Raw genomic sequence first — 20,403 nt, 5'->3', positions numbered from 1 at the left:
TTAAGATAAATTTCTAACAATTTACAAAAAGTTATCAGAACAATTAATAAGAAGCTTAAAACTGAGGGGAAGAAAAGGATTGTTGTGGCTTCAAGTTTTCAAGCAGGGTATATATGAAGTAAATGAACCATGAGAAAACAATTATCACAAGAGATAATATAGCACAAAATTTCAATACTCATTATATAAGGATATCATTTCATCACAAATGCAAAAACAAGGGGGCAGCAATGGAACAGATCTAAAAACTCCATTGCTTCCAAAAAAAAAAAAAAAAACAAAAAACAAGGACGGCGCAGACAACAACAAGCTGTGCCATCCCCGGCCAAGCACCGAATTCAGTGACTTGAAAAACGACAATAATGAAAGAGCCCATTTTTTTAAATAAAGAATTCCGGTACTTACTCCAACAAATAAATAACACTTTGAGGAAGATATCTTTCTTTCTTTCTTCACTTGCCGGTACCTTTCTTGGCGGCGGACTTGGTGACCTTGGCACCAGAAGGATCTTTCTTCTCGACGCTCTTGATGACTCCGACGGCCACGGTCTGACGCATATCCCTCACGGCGAACCTCCCGAGCGGCGGGTACCCGGCGAAAGTCTCGACCACCATGGGCTTGGTCGGGATCATCTTCACGAACCCGGCGTCCCCGTTCTTCAGAAACTTGGGCTCCTTCTCGAGCTCCTTCCCGGACCGCCGGTCGATCTTCGTGAGAATCTCGCAGAACTTGACGGCGATGTGGGACGTGTGACAGTCGAGTACCGGCGCGTAGCCGTTCCCGATCTGCCCCGGGTGGTTCATGATGATCACCTGGGACGTGAAATTCGCGGCCTCTCTCGCCGGGTCGTCCTTCGAGTTCGAGGCCACGAACCCGCGTTTGAGATCCTTCACGGCCACGTTCTTCACGTTGAACCCCACGTTGTCGCCGGGTAGAGCCTCTTGGAGGGCCTCGTGGTGCATTTCCACGGACTTGACTTCGGTGGTCAGCCCCGTGGGGCCGAAGGTGACGATCATGCCGGGCTTGATGACTCCGGTCTCGACTCGCCCGACCGGAACGGTTCCGATGCCTCCGATCTTGTAGACGTCTTGGAGCGGAAGCCGGAGCGGCTTGTCCGACGGCCTCTTGGGCTCCTGGATCATGTCGAGCGCCTCGAGCAGAGTCGGACCCTTGTACCAGTCCAGGTTCGTCGACCTCTCGATCATGTTGTCGCCTTCGAACCCGGAGATCGGCACGAACGGAATCTTGTCGGGGTTGTAGCCCACCTTTTTCAAGTACGACGAAACTTCCTTTACGATCTCTTCGTACCTCGCCTTCGAGTACTTGGGCGTTGTGGCATCCATCTACGTGTATCACAAAATTTTAATAAATAAATAAAAGATCAAATAGAAAAATTATCATATCCATATTTCCCATAAATATGGATTAGAATCATATATGAACTTGGGTAGTGTTTGATCGAATCTCCAGGTAATCCTAGATACCCGGGGCTTTCCAACATTCTTTCACAAGAATTCAATACAAAATGATTCGACGACTTGCTTATGTAATTTTCTACTGCTTATACTCCTATTACAACATATGACAATACCATACTAAGCCCTTAACTATCTACTAATATCTAACTCCCCTTCATATCTAATATCCTAAGACTTAAAATAAACCCTAATTTTGATAAGTTAACATGCAAATGCCAACCAAAATGTTGATTTTGATCAAACAAAAAATGCAAGACATGGGTATAACATTTCGATAAAAAGTCACGGATTATTAATGATAATTTCCCAATCAAAATAGTAGTTCTCGAAAAGAATCACCTTATTGCAGCAACAGATCATTTGCTTGACGCCGAGAGTGAAGGCGAGCAGAGCGTGCTCTCGGGTCTGTCCATCCTTGGAAATCCCGGCCTCGAAACCGCCGGTGGTGGAGTCGATGATGAGGACTGCACAGTCGGCCTGAGAAGTTCCGGTGATCATGTTCTTGATGAAATCGCGGTGGCCCGGGGCGTCGATCACGGTGCAAGAATACTTGGTGGTCTCGAACTTCCAGAGAGCAATGTCGATGGTGATTCCTCGCTCGCGCTCGGCCTTGAGCTTGTCGAGCACCCACGCGTACTTGAACGACCTCTTGTTCATCTCCGCGGCCTCTTTCTCGAACCGCTCGATCACGCGCTTGTCGATGCCTCCGAGCTTGTAGATCAGATGGCCCGTCGTCGTCGATTTTCCGGAATCCACGTGGCCGATAACCACAATGCTGATGTGAATCTTCTCTTTCCCCATTATGCCCTTCTATCTACTGGAAAGTCGAAACCCGAAAAAAAAAACTATAACTTCAACAAAAGTATCATCTGAGAAGACACGGATTTCAGCAGCGACAGAAACAATTGTGTGCCAGTTATTCAAACAGTTTGCAAGAAATGCCCATATTTATCCCATTTCGAAAAGGAATATCAGATATTCAAGATTGTAGCCATCTAAAAGACAGACATAAAGGTTAAACATATACTCTTATTCGTCCACAGCAAAGAAAAAAGAGAAACGAAGCAAATTAAACTAATTAAGATACTGAAAGTCGTATTATATATAAATTAAAGAGATAATTTTTTTTATACTAGGAGTATGAAAACGATACCGATATTGAATCCTGGAGAAAGCTAGAGTATAACCCTAGCCGCGAAGAGGATATAGACGACAGAGTAATAAGTAATCCTTGGAACTTAGAACTTTATAGAGGATTTATAGAAAATATGGTAATTAGAGAATATCCCAACTTTTGTGGTCACTCACAAGCCATTTACTTGGTATTGTCAGACATATATATATATATATATATATATATATATATATATATATATATATATATATACTAGTTTTTTAGCATCGCGCTAGCATATTATAGATGATAATAACAAGTAAAATTTGTAGAGGTTAATTTGTGTTATCAAGATTTGTAAACAATGGGCATCAAAGAAACCGGCAATTAAGAAAAAACTCTTAAAAATCATAAACGAATAATAAAATGTCAAAAATTTATTTTGTACATTGATTAGACTTTCATGAGTAAATAAGACTTGCGTTCGCTTTCCAATGAAATATGAATACACATATAAGGTGAATGAAAATAAATATCAAAGAGAAAAAGAAAGAGAATCTAATAAAGAAAATATAAAACTAACATACACTCAAAATAATGTATGTTATTGATATAGGCTACGTTTGGTTGGGATTAAAAAGCCTTGTTTTTATTTTTAGAAAAAACTAAACTGTTTATCCGGTGATTGGCAAAACTGTTTTTACAAAAAATTTCAAAAACGTTTTTAGATTTTATACATGAGATAGAAAAGCTAGGATTCTTAGCTTTTAGAAAAAGTGTTTTTAAGTTTGCTATATAAATTACTGTAATATCATCGTACAAAATATTATTTATATATATATATATATGTATATAAATAAGCATATCAATAATTATTAAGAACATGTCTATTTTAGTTTTTATACTATAATATATTTATTTTACCAAACGCTAAATCAGTTTTTGTTACCAGCAACAACTGTTTTATAAACAGTTACCAAACACTTTGTCATTTTTTGAAAAAAACAGTTTTTTATAAAAGCATTTTTTTAAAACAAAGCTATGTCTAACGGGGCCATTGTATAATATAGCATTAGTAATTATGATTATAAAATACATTAAAAAAAATTACACAAAATATATTGATGAGAGAGGGAGGAAAAAAAATATATATAAAAAAAATTACAAAATAGATTGGAAAAAAACTATAAAAAAAAGGACCAATGAAATATGGAGACACATATAAGGTGAAGGGAAATAAATATCAAAAAGAAAAAGAAAGAGAATCTAATAAAGAATATATAAAACTAATATACACTCAAAATCATGTATGTTATTGATATAGTATAATATAGCGTCACTAATTATGATTATAAAATAAAAAAAATTATACAAAATATATTGATGAGAGAGGGAAAAAAAAACAATATACATAATTTTTTTTTTTACAAAATAGATTGGAAAAAAAAAAACCAACCGAAAGGCAAAGAAAAAAAAACCCCCCAAAAAGGCAAAGGCAAAGGCAAAAAAAAAAAAAAAAAAAAGGAAAAGGCAAAGGCAAAGAAAAAAAAACACCTAAAAGGCAGGGCAAAAAAAAAACGAAAAGCAAAAAAAAAAAAAAAAAAGGGCCGCCATGTGTCGCCTCCTGACGACGCCACGTGGCGGCCCCAGAATGAAAGAGGGAAGTGAAGTTCGTCTTTATTATATATATATATATATATATATATACACCTTCCCTGTCAAAATAAATAAATATTTGTGTAAATTTAAAAAAAAGCATATATCTTAAAGGGAATTTCAACGTGACACACTTCTTTCGAAGAAGTGAAAATGACACACACACACACACACACACACACACACACATATATATATATATATATATATATATATATATATATATATATATATATATCATGTGTTTTACTGAAATATCGAATTTAACTTTTGGTTTTTTAAAATATCGAGTTCGTACCCTCTGTTTAGGTAAAATGACGAAATTATACCTTAAAATGGGTAAAAGTACCACAAATCTTTTTTTTCATTGACTTTGACTATAATATTTATTATGTAAACACGAATTATCTTTATGAACAATATATGTAATTTATTTAAAAAACGAAAAAACAAACAACAGTCTCTGAATCGGGGAGAACACAGAAAGAGGAAATGGGTTAAAATTGACAGTTGATAGTTATAAAAATTACAGATTCGAGCGGAGAATCCATGATTCAAAGTTGCAATTCGAACACGGAATGAAGTCATCTCTTGGGAGATATGAATTTTATTAATTAATTTCGATTAATGCTATTTTTTTATTTCAAAATTAGGAATTTGAAAGTTAGAGTACTAGTGAGGATTTGATTCGGTTTTTCTTATATAAGAGTTAACATAAATTAAAGGGAGATTTGTATCACCATTATCAATTTCAGGGTATAATTTGTCATTTTAGTTAAACAGATGGTATGAATTCGATATTTATGAAAACCAAATGTTAAATTCGACATTTCACTATAACACATGGTATATATGTGTTGTTTTCCCTTTGAAGAAAGCTATTCATGAAGAGTCTCGCTCAAAACAGTTATGTATGCAGGGACGGAGCCAGAGAAGCTCATCAAAGGGACTAATTTAAAAAAAAAGTTTCAAATGGGTTGATTTGTAAATGAGCCAAAAGTGCATAAAAAAACCTCCTCGACTTACTGTAGATCCGTCCCTGTTTGTATGTATCGCATGTCATGTCGATGCGTTGCCTCGTAAATGCTCCCCTTTTTTTTAGTATTTATGTATTTGCATGTATATTACCTTCAATCTAATGTTGTTGTCACGATCCATACCTCGTACGCGAGTCACGACCATTGTACAATTTTATTCTAAAACATTTATCATGTTAATGCTTGTTTTCGAATTAACACTTAGAACTCACATGATTCAGTCTAAGGATTGTTTTTTTTTATCGCACATGAGACAAAAGATGGTGAAATTCTCTAACTTATCGTCTTTGCCTCGTCGGAAAGATGTTTTCAACTCCTTGGCAAATGAGAAAAGAGAGAAAATGAACTAATAAGACGTATATGGATTTCTCTGATGCGCTTTTTGACGCTCAACATTAGTTCGATGTGCTTGAGAGAGGTGGAGTCTAAGTCCATCTGTAAAGAACTCTAGGGAGAAAATGTATTAAGTTAAAGAAAGTGAGATGATAGAGAGGAAACTTGTGTCTAAGTTCCAATGAACTAACCTCAACTTTGGATGAAATGAGATATTTATATGAGTCAAAGAGACTTGTGGCACTCAAACGGGCCTTGGAGGGCCACATGGGTTGAAGAATATGACAAGGAGGGACCTCAGATTACGGTATGTGGCGGGACTACGGCGCAAATATGAGGTCGAGCACTTGTGTCGCAAACCTGAGGTCGCAATCTTGTCTTCGTTGTGGACCTAGTCCTGGTATCGGTTGTTGACTTGGTCTTGCCTGAGGACTCCTAGCTATAAGTCTCAGCCGATTGTCATGCGGTCTCGACACAAATCCATAACCCTTAAGTATTGACATAAATACAACAACGGATGTGAAGTATAATACACTAACGGTTTAATTCTAGCAAACAAAACATGTGACAAAATCATCCATTAAACTATAAAAATGGAAATAAAACACTTTCTTGAGGGGAAAAAAAAGCTTTGAAGATGTGTTTTAGTGTGATCTGAATGAAACTACAAGGCACCCTTATATAAGCCAAATTCCGAATGGTTTCACTTCAAGAAATGACCATTTAATGTTCCAAACTAAACCGTTTGAATGTTTTGAAGAAATTTTCCAAGTATTAACGTCACACTTTATTGCTCGATTATAAACCGTAGTCATTACTGCAAAATATTAAGGATAGTTTGTTACAAAATTTGTAAAAATCCGGGAAAATAATTTAGACTCCGGGATCGAAAAACCAACCCAATATCCTCCCATCCCTCCCGGACACACAAAGGGTCGCGACGCTCACACGCGTGTTGTGGAGATGAGCTTGTTTACATCCCAAGTCTTCTACATAATTTTGGATGGAATTAAAAGTGTTATAAAATTTGTGAAATTCGGAGAAAAAAATTAGACTTCGGGAAGAAAAAACAACCCAACCCACCTGTCTAGGCGGGGGGCAGCAAGGTGGATGTTTCTGGTGGAGACTTGTATGCACAATAGTTCATTTACAAAATTAAGTCACCCTTAGAGATCTAAATTATTGTTTAAATTTATGCATGCACTACAAAATTCACATATCTCTTGGACCTGGAAGTGTTGCTTTTTTTTTTCATTTCCCTAAAAAAATGTATAATGTTTTTATATTATTTTAGCATTAGTTTCATGTTAGTCCCAATTTTTAGAAATAAATTAGTACTTTTAAATCTTCTCACTGCGTGGAATAGTACTTTTAAATCCAGTAGTTTTGATGATTACTGATTGGACTCTAATTAAATATTTGCCCAAAAATCAACATTTTCTTCAGTGTCTTCTTCAATCGTTCTCCCTCCTCAACACATTCGTCTTGCACATTCTTCAACTTTTGCGCATGAGAGATTCAAATTATATATATATATATATATATATATATATATATATATATATATATATATATATATATATATATATATATATATATATATACACACACACTATGTATTCTTAAACCGACTATATTTATTATTAATGTATAAAAGCGTATCATTCAATCGACATTTTGTTTACTTTTGCTTTTTGTTACAGGATTATCTAGCTTGTACTTCAAATGCTACGGGTATGTTTTCATTTTGATAAATGAATATGCAAAAGTAAACAAAATGTCGATTGAATGATACGCTTTTATACATTAATAATAAATATAGTCGGTTTAAGAATATATTAACTTCTTTTTCTATAAAAAGCTCCTCAACAAAATATATTAATGAAAAAAAAAACCCTTAGATTATAAGAATAGAGCAAAAAAAATTAAAAAACTTCTACATAAAGAATATGAAAAGTGGACCACAAACAATCATAAATACAACAAAATAACTGTGGGTTACCCGTATATGCAAGTAATCAGTCATTATCAGATTACTTCACGAATCATGAGCGAAAACGCTGGTCTTCGCCTGTTGCAGATTACGGTTCTAGAGGTCTTGCCCAACTGAGATCCACTCTCAAAGAAAATCATATCTTAGATCTGAGATTCAGATCTGAAGAAACTAACCATCCCGGTTAAAGATCGGGCTGTACAAAAGTCAGATCTAATAAGTCTGGATTATTGAAACATAATCAAAATAAAAAAACAAAATATGAAGAAGAAATAAAGATAAAATGTACATTCCCTTAGGCCGAGAGTCCTGTGTTGGCCGAGATCATTGTTCTTCGTGTCCTAGAGGAGACGGCGACACCGAAGATTGAAAGCTCAAGTCTTGATTTTTTTAGAGAGATGTCAAAACCTATATAAAACATAGATTCAATCCATAATATCCTAAAAACCTAAAAGAAAAAAATGATGATGTTAAGAACAATGAAAATCACTCGAATTTATGCAAAATTCTTTTGGATTCGTGATGGATTCAATATGAATGACATGGAATTTCGAATTTGCTCTCACAAGAGTTGTTAAAAACGTGAATAAAGTATTTGTTGAATGTTTTAAGGGCCTCGAAACGTAATAAGTTACATACTAGTACTTTTATCGCTATTTTTGCTAGCAACTTGCAAACATTGAGCGGTATACAAAGATGATTAATGTTGATGTCTAAATTGGATCTCAACAATCACAATATTTGAATTGGATGTCATTTTGAATATATTTACTTGGATCTCAAGATTTTGTTGTCTAAAAATATAAGATAAGCTCAAATTATTTATTTATATGAAATGAATTATAAGTAGAATATTGCAAAGTGAATCATCAACGGTTATTTACAAAGTATTTACCAAAGGTTAACTAATTTACAATTCATATAGTTTAGGTGACTTACATAGCCAATTTTTTGTAATATTAATATTGATTGTTAAAGGCAATTCCAAATGGGTCGAGCTCAATCAATAATGCAAACAAGAAGGATCGAGCTAGGAGAATTTCAAAAGAATAATCGTAAGAGAAGACATTGTCCGTTTAATTTAAAAAAAAAAAAAAATTATTGACAATCGAGATGCTCTACTCTCTAGGACCCGTGTTCGGACTGTCCTCCTCGCTTCTAGCTCGTCATAACGTTCGTTGTTCTGAATTTCGAGTGTCGAGTGGTGTCATGATGAATGAACCCGAGTCTTCTGGCGAAGACCTATTCTTCCGCACAACGTGTTGTCCATGGTTTCAGCCAATCTAATGGGCCGGGCTCGTTTGGTTTATTGGGCTTTTAGGCCCAACACACTTCTTTCAAGTAGTCTTTAAATGACGTGGTTTTAAACGACATAAAACAGATTGTTTAAGGTTCGATATAATATGTTGGTCCAACTGAACTACGCCGTCCTGGGTCAATGAAGCCAATTTTAGTATTCGGCTTTTTGGTCAGTCTAGGGTGTTTGGTCCAATAACTTGATGTTGAAGTGATGATGACGATTCCTTATCTAATACGACTGTTTTGGAAAAAATCTCTTATTCAAATTGAACATATACTCTAATATTTCTAATGAAGATAAAATCTAGTGCATTTTAACAAAAGAAATTATAGTATCGTAATATTGCCATCACAATGGATGCGTAAACATAGTTTATCTACGCCGTTAATTTATGATACAAAGACGCGTGAAGCAATTCCCAACAAATTGTATTAATTCTCATTCACGTTTTTCCTTTCTTTTCTAGCATTTTATTAAAAAAAAAAATTCTCTTGGTCTAATCTTGTCCAAACATATGTACTCAATCTCAAATTTAATTTTTAAAAAATAGTCAAAGTTTAATTTATTTTGTAATCTAATCATTTACTATGAATTATCCTGACGTAGCCAAATCACAAAAACCAACTACTAACCCACGTGTCAAGATTATGTAATTAATAGTCAACGAAATCAATTAAGTAATTGCATAGATCACATTTGACAATTTAAAAATAAAAAATAAAAAATAAAAAAGAAATTTATTATTAAATAAAATAAAAAGAATGATAATAAATATTGCTAATAATATATTGAAATCCTCTACACACACCTCATTAAGGAACCTGACAAACACATATATAAAATGAATCTGCATTTTTTGGGATATGTTTGAATAGTGACCATCGTTTATTTTGATAAATAAATATTAACTGTTAATTTTGGTGAATTCATTTATTTTGATAAATAATTGTTAATTTTTGATAAATTATAATTAATTTTGATAAATAATTAATAATAATTAATTAAAAAATTCATTTAATAAATCTCAATTGAATCTGAAACATCAATTCCTATCATTAAAAAATATTGACACACGTTATTGGGATAGAAAGTCAACGTCACTCACATCACATAGCAACTAAATGTCATAAATAAAGAAAGAGAATTTTGTGGCATAAATGAGTATAAAATAAAATAATGTAATTTGCTATATAAACAATCAAGCCATGTCATCAAATGTGGTTACATTTGAAACTTAATTGACACGTTGGCTAAATTGCAATTCTAACATTTCAACTGGTTTAGTCCGTGTGATTTTTTTAATCTTTCCGAACATGACATAATTATTGTTGAAAAAGGCTACATAATTAAAGCTGACCATATGAGATCCCGCGGGACCCCATTTCCCGTATTATTAGTACCATATGTGAAATGGAAAAAAATCATATTAAGAAATGTGGTATCGGGACTTTTGTCCCGGAATCATCCATGAAATTGGACGGAACTAGGATATCAGTTTAGCACCATTTAGTACCATATTTTTAGAGTTATATTTTTTTAATTGAAAATATGGGAATTTTTTTTTAAATGCATTCATAATTAAAATAAAAGGAAAAAAATAAATATGAGAATCCGCAACCGCGAAATATGGTACCGAAAATTCTCGATACTGTGAAAAATGGTTTTGAAATTTTCTCATACTTTTTTTACGGTTTCGGGAGTCTCATTTCCCGCAAAACATGAGACGGGATTAAAGGATTCCATTTTCCGGGTTCTACATGACGAGCTTTATATATAATACAAATTAATTTAGATACGAACACGGCATATCTTTTGGATAAGCTGGCTTATATTGTTGACCAAATGTTTACCGAAATTAAGGCCAAATACACCAAACCAAAAAAAAAAAAAAATCATATATATATATATTATGAGAGTCTTTTTTGCCGGCACCCAGATCGATGTTTGGGTACATCTCTTACAAAATAATTAATACGTAAATATAATATGATGAGTTTGGAACAAATTATTGATAGCATGACCATCCTAGTCATAGTAATAAGTAAACGGAATGTTATTGAGATGATATACAATAAACAATGGTTGATGAAATATCAGATATCACCAAGCACCTCACAACTCATTTATATTTTTTATAAACGTGCAGTGCCGTGTAATTATATAAATATTATATATAAATATATATTAATTTACGTGCAGGGCAGTTCAAGATATATATGTGAATATTTGGTGCAAATAATCTCCAACTTTTATGATAGTGGTGTTTTGATCGCTAAACTTTTTTTTAAAGCATTTTTGTCCTTAAGCTATTAATTTTATAGCATTTTGATATTTTTTGAAAAAAAAAATATTATCTTTTTATAAAAATCAATGCCTAATCAACTTAAAACTTATTTACAAACTAAAATAACTTGTTTATAATTTAAAAAAATATAATGAAGTAGCATATATATAATGCTTTAAAGATCTAATTGTATAATTATTTTAGTACTTTTAGGATCAAAATATGATTTAACAAATTTATTTTGTAAAATTAACAATTTATACTAGTATATTATACATGTTAAAAGTTTATAAAGTACGTAATTTCATAAAATAAAATGTATTTTTTTGAAAGAGGATCAAAATGCTACAAAATCAATAGGTTAAGAATTAAAATGCTTTTAAAAAAAGAGTTTAGGGACTACATGTCATTATCATAAATAGTTAGGGACTATTTGAGCCAAAAAATTATATTTTGATTATACGTGCAGTGTAATCAAAGGGTGTATTTTGCGCATATAGAAGCAAAGCTTCATCGACAGTAATTCGAAAAACCAACGGTACTTGCCAAAAAAAATAAGAAAAAAATGAGTCTAGAGAAATTCTTCCGTCAGCTTCAAGTCGCCGGAAAAGTATTTTTCCAGCTCCCGAAAACCAAAGGCTGGTCCGACTACTACGACCTGGTATTATTCCAAGATTTTTGGTGCCCTTCGGTGATGGTCAACAGCGTAACGGCTCTCCAATCCGACTTCACGTTCCGCGACGCCGACGTGCTGTTAGCCTCGCTGCCGAAGACTGGGACCACGTGGCTGAAAGCCCTCGTGCACTGCATCGTCAACCGCGAAAAACAAGCCTTGTCCGAATCCCCGCTTCTGAGCACGAGCCCGCACGTGCTCGTCCCGTTTCTCGAGCTCACCCACTTCGAGCTCGGCCCGATGCTGGGCATGTCCAATCCAGTGGCCGAGCCCGTGGGCCCGGGCCAAGCCGGGAGGCTCTGGTCAACCCACGTGCCGTACCACTCCTTGCCCGAGTCCGGTCGGGCCTCGGGCTCCAAGGTGGTCTACATCGCGCGAAACCCTCTCGACGTTCTGGTCTCGGGGTGGCATTTCGGGGTCGACTACAGACAAAACTACCACCAGAAGTGGACTCTAGAGGAGTACGTGGACAAGTTCTGCTGCGGCGAGGCCCACATGTTCGGGCCATACTGGAGCCACGTGTTGGGGTTCTGGCGGGAGAGCCTCGAGAGGCCCGACAAGGTTCTATTCGTCAGGTACTGTAAAAATAATATCATGGGGTTTCATCTCAAAACCAATTGACAGACTTTCGATATGGGATTCGTGTAACAGGTACGAGGAGATGAAGAGGGACACGGTGGCGGAGGTGAAGAGGATCGCCGAGTTTCTGGGGTTTGGTTTTTCGGAGGAGGAAGAGAGGGTCGGCGCTGTGGAGGAGATCGTGGAGATGTGTAGCTTGAAGAGGCTGAAGAGCTTGGATGTCAACGCCAACGGACAGTTGTTTCCGATGTACGAGAACAAGAGCTTCTTCCGAAAAGGAGAGGTCGGAGATTGGGTCAACCATCTCACTCCGGCCATGGCACGCCGTGTCAACGACGTCGTTGAGGAGAAGCTTGCTGGTTCTGGCTTGTCGTTCAAGATACCTATGTAACAGTGTATTCTCTTCAGTGTTTTAACCCACTTTCATTACGCTCTCCTTTTCTTGTGTACATTAATTAGGCCACTGTATTTGAAGTGGCTATTTTAATAAAACCGGACAGATGATTTATGATTTCAAGTAATTTGTTCTAAAACACAGTATCAGCGAGCGAGCGCAATTAGCACGTTAATCGAACAAAAAAATATTAACACCGTAGGCCTAGAGTAATCACTATCTGCTGATCCTACACCTTTATACTGTATTCCAAAAAAATTAAATAATCTTATATTCTAAATACTGGATTCCGTGGATTTAATTAGTTATATTTGTGGTACATAACTTAGTCTAATGATTATTCCACACCACCACTTTGAATAGAGGTCATCGTTCAATCATTGAAAAATAGTTCTATTTATTTCTTTAAGAAAGCCAACAAAATAATTTATTTATTATATAGGTTTTTCAGTTTCTTAAAGGAAAGTTTTGACTATGAAGATGACTTCATAGTTCTAAATTGCTTGGTTATAAGTAGTTTCAAAATTGTCTTAACTTTTTGGTTTCATTTTAACTATATTTTTACCCTCAAATTTTTTGGTAGGTAAAATGTCCAAAATGCTCTTATTAAAAAATTTCGAAACGATTACAAAGATGAAGACAAAACTTCTCAAATCACAAGAAAAATGAAGGCAAAACTTTCGAAACGAGTAAAAAGATGAAGACAAAAAACTTTGAAATCACTAGTATCAGAATAATCTATTTTCGAAATTTTTGCTTTCATTTTTATATTATCCTCAAATGTTTTGCTTTCATTTTTCTAGTTGTTACGGGATAAAATAGTCAGACACCGAGTAGGGTAGTCGGAACCCCGAGCAGAATACAAAATCCAGCACTGGACTCAGGTAAAATAGACCTAAGAGTTAAACATTGAAAATGAACGACCCGTTCATAAGTTAAGAACGAAACCTACCGATCAGAACTTCGGAGCGAAGAGAAGACCGTAGGTCAAAGACTAGTCAAACCAAAAGAAAACATGTTTCAAATGCTTAAACGCACACCTTGACAGTTCAGAAATCGGGCGAAGATTAATAAGAGTCCACCTCAGCGAGAGGGAATCAGCATTTACCCAAAAACCGTCTAGAACGTGGGATTGATCATCCCACGTTCCCCAGAATAACCGTCAGAGCCCACAACCACAAAGCTACACCAGACAAGTATAAATAGGAGCTCGCAGAGGCTCTCGAGGGAGAGAACTCTTGAAGAACTTTTACTTACTTTCTTTTACTTAGAACCTCTAGAAAACATTGCTCTCTTGTATTAGATTCGTCTGTATAAAGAGAAAGTCTTGCCTAAATCATCTCTGTACTCGGAGTCCTCGTACTTGGAGTCTGTGCATTTTCGTGAGATATTGTTGTACTAATTTTACAGGTCAACAATTGGCGCTAGAATGAGGGGGACACGCTGAAGAATATGGCTAGTTCGTCCGCACCCGTGAACGCTGTCTCTAACCAGGAAACAGAGATAGAACACCATAACCGCACCCTGCCTCTCACCTTGGAAGAAATAGCTGAACTTCTTCCGGAACCTAGCCTCGAAGAACAGTTAAGACAAATGCAAGAGCGTCTTTCGGTCTTAGAGGCGAATAACAGGGAGTTGAAGAGAAGGCTGCAGGCGAAGAAAGTCACACTGCGAAGCGCGGTAGTGATCCCAGATGAAGAACCCTCACACCGATTAGGGAAAGAACCCATCGAGCAGGATCCGCAGATTAAGAAATCTCGGAGACATGCTAAAGATCGGTATGAGAGAATGGAAGATGACTCTGAATCCGAGAAGGAGCAGTCCAGTCAGGAAAAGAGTCCTGATCGGTACCAGCCTACTATGGACAAAGGTCATTCAAATACTTTTAGAAATAACATGGTAAGCTCGGAAACTGAAGACAGCGCGAGCACCAACAAAACAAATTTTAGAAGATTGGAGCGTCGAATCGAAGAGGTGGCCCTAGGTCAGAAGGAGTCTATCTCGAAAGTTGGAGAAGTTGTCTCCCCTTTCACAGCACGCGTGTTAGAACACCCGTTGCCTGATCCTTTCAGGATGCCAAGCATCCCGGTATACGATGGAAAGACCGACCCGGGAGACCATTTAGATACCTTTTCTTCTTGGATGTTGTTGCAAGGGGCAGGACCAGAAGTTATGTGCATAGCGTTCTCTATCACTCTAACTGGCTCAGCCGAGAGGTGGTATAGAAAACTAAAGCCAAACTCCATTGGATCCTGGAAGCAGTTATCCAGAAAATTCATGGAACAATTTGTCGGCTCCAGCTCGGGAAAAACTCCCAAAGAAAGGCTGCTAGCGGTGAGACAAGCCCATGACGAGTCATTGAAAGATTTTATTAATCGCTACTCGGAGCAAGCTCTTCAGGTTGACGATCTGAATGAAGACTTTAAGCTCTTCGGGATCTCCTCCGGCGTCTGAACAGAATCGGAGTTCTGGTGGTCACTTCAGAAGACTAGTCCAAGGGACTACAACGATTTCCTGAAGAGAGCACAGAAGTATATCAACGCGGAGGAAGCAAGGTTGGCGGCAAGAAAAGCAAAGCCACCGAAGAGTTTCCGAGAAGAGCACAGGGAGCGACATTCTGAGGATAACCGCCCACCTAAGAAGAGCCGGTCTGGAGCAGGACCCCTGAAGCCTTTCTCCAGTAAATTCGATAAATATCATAAACTCAATACCCCGATAGAGGAGATATTTAGTCTTACACAGGACAAAGAAGATTTCCCTAAGCCAAGGCCGATCAAGAAAGATATCTCGAAGAGAGATAAAACAAAATATTGTGTTTTCCACGCGGACATCGGTCACCGCACTGCTGACTGTTTCAACCTTAAAGAAGCTATAGAAGCTCTGATCCGAAGAGGAGCGTTGAAGAAATTCAAGGCCGAGCACGGGGATCAAGAGGATCAGAAAGGCGAGGCGTATGCTGAAATCTCACTCATAGTCGGAGGACCACATGTGGGAGGAACTTCAAGGAGCGCTCAAAAGAGCTATGTAAGAGAGGCCTACGCGGGACCCCGACAAATCTTGTTTATAGCCGAATGAAGGCCTAGCAAAATAGTCAAGCCTAGCTCGGAGCCTATCACCTTTACAGCAGAAGATGCTCGGTGGGTGATGTTTCCTCACAACGATCCACTGGTCATATCAGCTCTTATCGGAAACAGGAATGTACACCGAATATTGGTGGACACGGGGAGTGCTGTCGACGTGCTCTACGAAGACACATTTGACAAAATGGGTCTTAAGCAAGACGCATTAGCTCCTTCTCCCGAAAATCTCTATGGTTTCACAGGAGACTCAATCCAGCCTAAGGGAGTAGTCTCACTCCCAATAACTGTAGGAGAGAACCCGAGGAGTAAAACCACTAACACAACGTGGGTGGTGGTTCTCGGAAAATCTTTGTTCAACGCGATCATTGGCAGGCCAACGTTGCAGTCCCTCGGGGCTATCGCTTCTGAGGAATATTTGAAGATGAAGTTTCCTACCGAGCACGGGGTAGGCGAAGTAGTCGAAACTCAGGCTATCGCAAGAAGCTGTTACGCAAATTATCTCAAAGAGAGTCAGGACAAAGATGTCCACAAAGTTATGATGATCGACTCGGATTTCGACCCACGCCTTCCGAGCCGAGAAGAAATTGGCCCAGGGGATGAGGTCGAGGAAATCACTCCGGATCCGAAACAACCTGAGAAGAAACTCAAGATTGGAAAATATCTTGAATCAGGTACCAAAAATAACTTAATTACTCTTTTGTCTAATAGCTTAGACATATTTGCCTTATCACAATCCGACATGACGGGGATAGATCCTCAAATAGCGTGTCATATGTTAAATATAGATCCTAAAAAAAAACCTATTAGACAAAAGAGAAGGGCTTTAAACTCCGAAAGGTATATAGCCTTAAATGAAGAAGTAGATAAACTAATCTCTAACGGGTCAATAAAGGAAACTAAATATCCAAAATGGGTAGCCAATCCCATCCTGGTCAAGAAACCTAACGGGAAATGGAGAACTTGTGTGGATTTTACGGATCTGAACAAGGCTTGCCCAAAAGATAGTTTCCCTATGCCGAGAATAGATCAATTAGTAGACGCCACAGCAGGTCATGAAATTTTAAGCTTCATGGATGCCTACTCTGGCTACAATCAAATCCCTATGTTTGGTCCCGACCAGGATCACACGGCATTTATAACTGACCGAGGACTATATGTTGTCAATGGTGCCCACAAGAAGAGTAGTAGTGTCTATTTATGTACATTTGATGTCATATAGTCTTACGAAGACTCTTGCTTGTAATTGCTTATTCATTAATAAAAAGTTGAAACGTTCATTCAATCTTCCTTGTCTGAAGCTTTATGATAAAACCATAGTCTTTTAGTCCATAAACAAACTAAACAACTTACGAAGAGACAAATGTAGATTTGCATGAACAAACTCTTCGTAGTTTGCTTAAAACGATATATTCGCAATCTTAGGGTCAAAGGACTATTGACCTCAGTATGATTGTTAGAAGAATCTATGATGTCTGGTTATGAGGCATTGAGAGTTTGGGACTCTATAGTTATTCTAGGTATCTTCCGAAGATACTGAATTGACCAGTGCACTTCTAGAGACAATATAAGAACAAACCATTTAACCTCTTATGTCTCGAAGTCACTATGTATGAATTGCATCATGCTTATCTTAATCCTGAAATGAGACATGCCATTTCACACCTTAGTATTCTCATTTGAGAAAGTCAGAGTTCGGACTCACTATGTCATTCCGAACAGGGCCTATTGGTGAAATACTAAGTTGTGAGTATGTCATGAGTAACTTTGTGAAGTTCTCATAGATATGGAATTCATGTACAAGATTGCTGAAATGCAATGTATGTCACCTCATGCTTTGTTCCTTGGAGTGTGAATAAATGAACTGGCCAGTGTCCAAATTGAGTCCTGACTCTTTTGGATGAAACAATGTGACTTGTTAGCTCCTCGTCAATACATTGTTTCTAACTTATTCACAAGCGACAAAGGAGTTGAGGAAATAACAGCTAGAAGGGTAAAATGGTAATTTAGTAAATCCCGACTAGCTGATGACATTCATGAAGGGTAGCATAGATAATATTCAGTGGATCCGCTCATTATAATTAGGTCGAATTCTTGAGTAGAAAACAAATTCATTTGAACCGAGAGATTTTCAGTGTCAGCTCTTTAGTGGAGTCAGCTGGCATTAAGCTAAACTTGGAAAAGGTTTGTGAACTTTTGAGTCCAAGTGTTTAGCTAAAGCTTTGTTCATTTGGGTCCATGAGGTCACTGTCACGAATCACATCGATAGGAATAGTTAAACTGGAAGCTAAGTCAAAACAAGAACGAAAATAGTCAAAAGGGTATTTTTGTCTTTTGAGACAAAGGATGAAATGAATGTCAATAAATTTTTTGACAAGTTCATTTGATGACTTAATGTCACTCGGCCATAATATGATTAATTGGGCCTTGTGGATTAATTTCATTTCATAAGAATTTTATTGAAAATTCTTAATGGGCCTTTTTCATGTTGTCATGAACAAAATGGAAAAGCTTCTAGAAGCCCCTTCTAGAAGGTGATAGGCGCCCATAATATCCATAGGAAGAGAGAATATTTTGTGCATAAATGTATCAAGATACTTGCCAAAAGAAAAAGAGGAAACAAATTTCCCCTAAGAGGAAACATGGTGGGCGCCCAAATGTGGTCAAGAGAGAAGCAAACAAAAGAGGAAACAAATCCAAGGACTTACTTGTTTTGTCTTGGACGTGCACCTCTTTGAAGGAAAAGGGAAATTGGCTCATGAATATGTGATATTCTATAGAAGAGGAAACTACCTTATTGAAGGTGAGACCTCTCCTATAAATAGGAGCCTCATTCCACACTTTTCATTCATCCAAAGTTTTAGAGATTGAGAGCTTCTCTCTCTAGACTTGGCCGCCCCTTCCTCTCTCTCTCTCTAGTTTATATTTTCGATTTTTCTTGTCTTGGCACCTAGGTCCTCACTCGACCTAGTGTTTAGCTCTGCGACTTCGAGACTTGTTCTTAAGTCGTAGTGTTTAAAAGTGCCCACTCACTGATTCCTTCTTTTCGAGTGATTTAGTGATAGAAACTTTCGTGGTTGCTCGAGGTGCCGAGGAAAGAAAGAGAGACGTGCTGCGAGGGGAGACGAGCGTTGCAAACTTTCCACAACCTTCTTCAAAGTTCAAGCTTCAAGAAAGGTTAGTGAACTTCATAGCTCATACTAGTTTTATTTACATGCACATGCTCTTGTCTAGGTTAGTAAAAACTAGTTTTACTTAAAAAGAAAATTTTTAAAATTCCGCCGCTTAACGAAGCGTTAAACTTTTTCTCAAACCCTAGATCGATTCCAACAAATGGTATCAGAGCTATGGTCAAAGGAATGCATGTGCATGTTTTTAAATTATGAGCTTGAAAATCGTTTTCGAAAGTTTACTAATTTTGTGACAAGTTAGAATTGTAATCTTAGATTTTTTTTTAATTTATTGCTCATGCCTTTAAATTAAAAACCATGTTGATTTTCTATGAGTTTGGGATGATGTTAAAACACATTAGAATCAGTTCTAAAAGTTTTTAATTTTTTATATTGAAAAACGTGTTTTAAAGGTTTGAGAATTTTCGAGTAAATTTTGTGACTAGTTTTGTTTTCTTTCTAGTTTCGTTTATTTACTTGAATCGTTTTATGCATGTTGTTATTTCTTTTATTTTTATGTTATTACCCTGCTAATAAAACACGAATAAAAGCTTTAAACAACTTCATAAAACGTTCCGTTACACTCGATTCTTTTTCGTACCTAAAAGGACAAAGCTTTAATTTATTTCTTTTTCTTCGAGCTGGAATGTAAACCCGCATTAAAAGCGGCATAACTCTCTGCTCAGAAATCGAAATTTAATGATTCTTGAATCAAATTAAAGCTCTGTCTGTCCTCTGTCCAATGCCACCGGTTTCGGCTCAAAAGGACATCGGAGCCGCCAGTTATGGCGATTTTACTCCGAGGTGCGCGGCTGTCTGAAACTCCAGTTTTTTAGAAATCCGGATTTTCAAACCCCACTACCATGAGTTATAGAACTCTAATGAGAAAACTTTCTTGAGCAAAAATGTTTTTCATATGATTATAAACATGATGTGTAAGATTAAAATGTTTTGATTTTTGAAAGTTTAATTGAAATTGAATTTTTACAAAACTAGTTTGAATTTTGAAAAACCGTTTTCACTTTCAAACTTGAAAATATTTTGTCATCCAAATCAAATAAGTTTTCAAAATGTTTTCAAAACTATATCTATATCACATATGTTCAAAATCTATATGCTCTTGAAATTTTGAGTGGGAGGTCTCCTTGTAGACAAGCCGAAAAATAAAAAGATGTGTAATCTCAAACTTTCAAGTGTTCGAGTGAGTTGAAGTTCACACTTCCCTCACGCACTTTCCCGAAATAGAAAATAGGAAAAGATCGAGTATGTCCCTTGTGCCTTTATGCACTAATACTGCTCTGAACATGTCGATCTA

General features: G+C 36.7%; 2 protein-coding genes across 3 annotated transcripts; one reads left to right on the top strand and one right to left on the bottom strand.

Moving 5' to 3' along the window:
- Positions 1-447: 447 nt before the first annotated feature.
- On the bottom strand, positions 448-2,727 carry LOC149379388 (elongation factor 1-alpha). Of its 2 annotated transcripts, none has more exons than XM_089602325.1 (3): positions 2,632-2,727; positions 1,818-2,295; positions 448-1,343 (listed from the first exon to the last, which is right to left on the bottom strand). In XM_089602325.1, the coding sequence occupies exons 2-3, from the start codon at positions 2,277-2,279 to the stop codon at positions 453-455; spliced, it is 1,353 nt and encodes a 450-aa protein (XP_089458451.1). In that variant the 5' UTR covers positions 2,280-2,295; positions 2,632-2,727; the 3' UTR covers positions 448-452. The 2 variants fall into 2 exon arrangements, with proteins under 2 accessions (XP_089458451.1, XP_089458452.1); XM_089602326.1 differs by having other exon boundaries at positions 1,818-2,292; positions 2,632-2,722.
- A 9,019-nt stretch (positions 2,728-11,746) lies between these two features.
- LOC149379387 (cytosolic sulfotransferase 15-like) lies at positions 11,747-12,964 on the top strand. Its single transcript, XM_089603728.1, has 2 exons — positions 11,747-12,443; positions 12,520-12,964. Exons 1-2 carry the CDS (start codon positions 11,761-11,763, stop codon positions 12,836-12,838), a joined length of 1,002 nt encoding a protein of 333 aa, XP_089459854.1. The 5' UTR covers positions 11,747-11,760; the 3' UTR covers positions 12,839-12,964.
- Positions 12,965-20,403: the final 7,439 nt, after the last annotated feature.

This window comes from Urtica dioica, chromosome 12, assembly GCF_054948205.1.
Source record: "Urtica dioica subsp. dioica isolate 48M chromosome 12, U.dioica_male_clone48M_v1_H2, whole genome shotgun sequence".
Lineage (NCBI taxonomy): Eukaryota > Viridiplantae > Streptophyta > Magnoliopsida > Rosales > Urticaceae > Urtica > Urtica dioica.
The sequence above is the reverse complement of the archived record's forward strand: the minus strand, read 5'-3'. Positions and strand labels throughout refer to the sequence as shown.

What these genes read in the sequence shown, in the direction of transcription:
- LOC149379387 (XM_089603728.1), top strand. Translation starts at nt 11,761, where the DNA reads ATGAGTCTAGAGAAATTCTTCCGTCAGCTTCAAGTCGCCGGAAAAGTA. An exon ending in GACAAGGTTCTATTCGTCAG is followed by an intron (nt 12,444 to 12,519) that starts GTACTGTAAAAA and finishes TTCGTGTAACAG; the next exon opens with GTACGAGGAGATGAAGAGGG.
- LOC149379388 (XM_089602325.1), bottom strand. Translation starts at nt 2,279, where the DNA reads ATGGGGAAAGAGAAGATTCACATCAGCATTGTGGTTATCGGCCACGTG. An exon ending in TGATCTGTTGCTGCAATAAG is followed by an intron (nt 1,344 to 1,817) that starts GTGATTCTTTTC and finishes TGATACACGTAG; the next exon opens with ATGGATGCCACAACGCCCAA.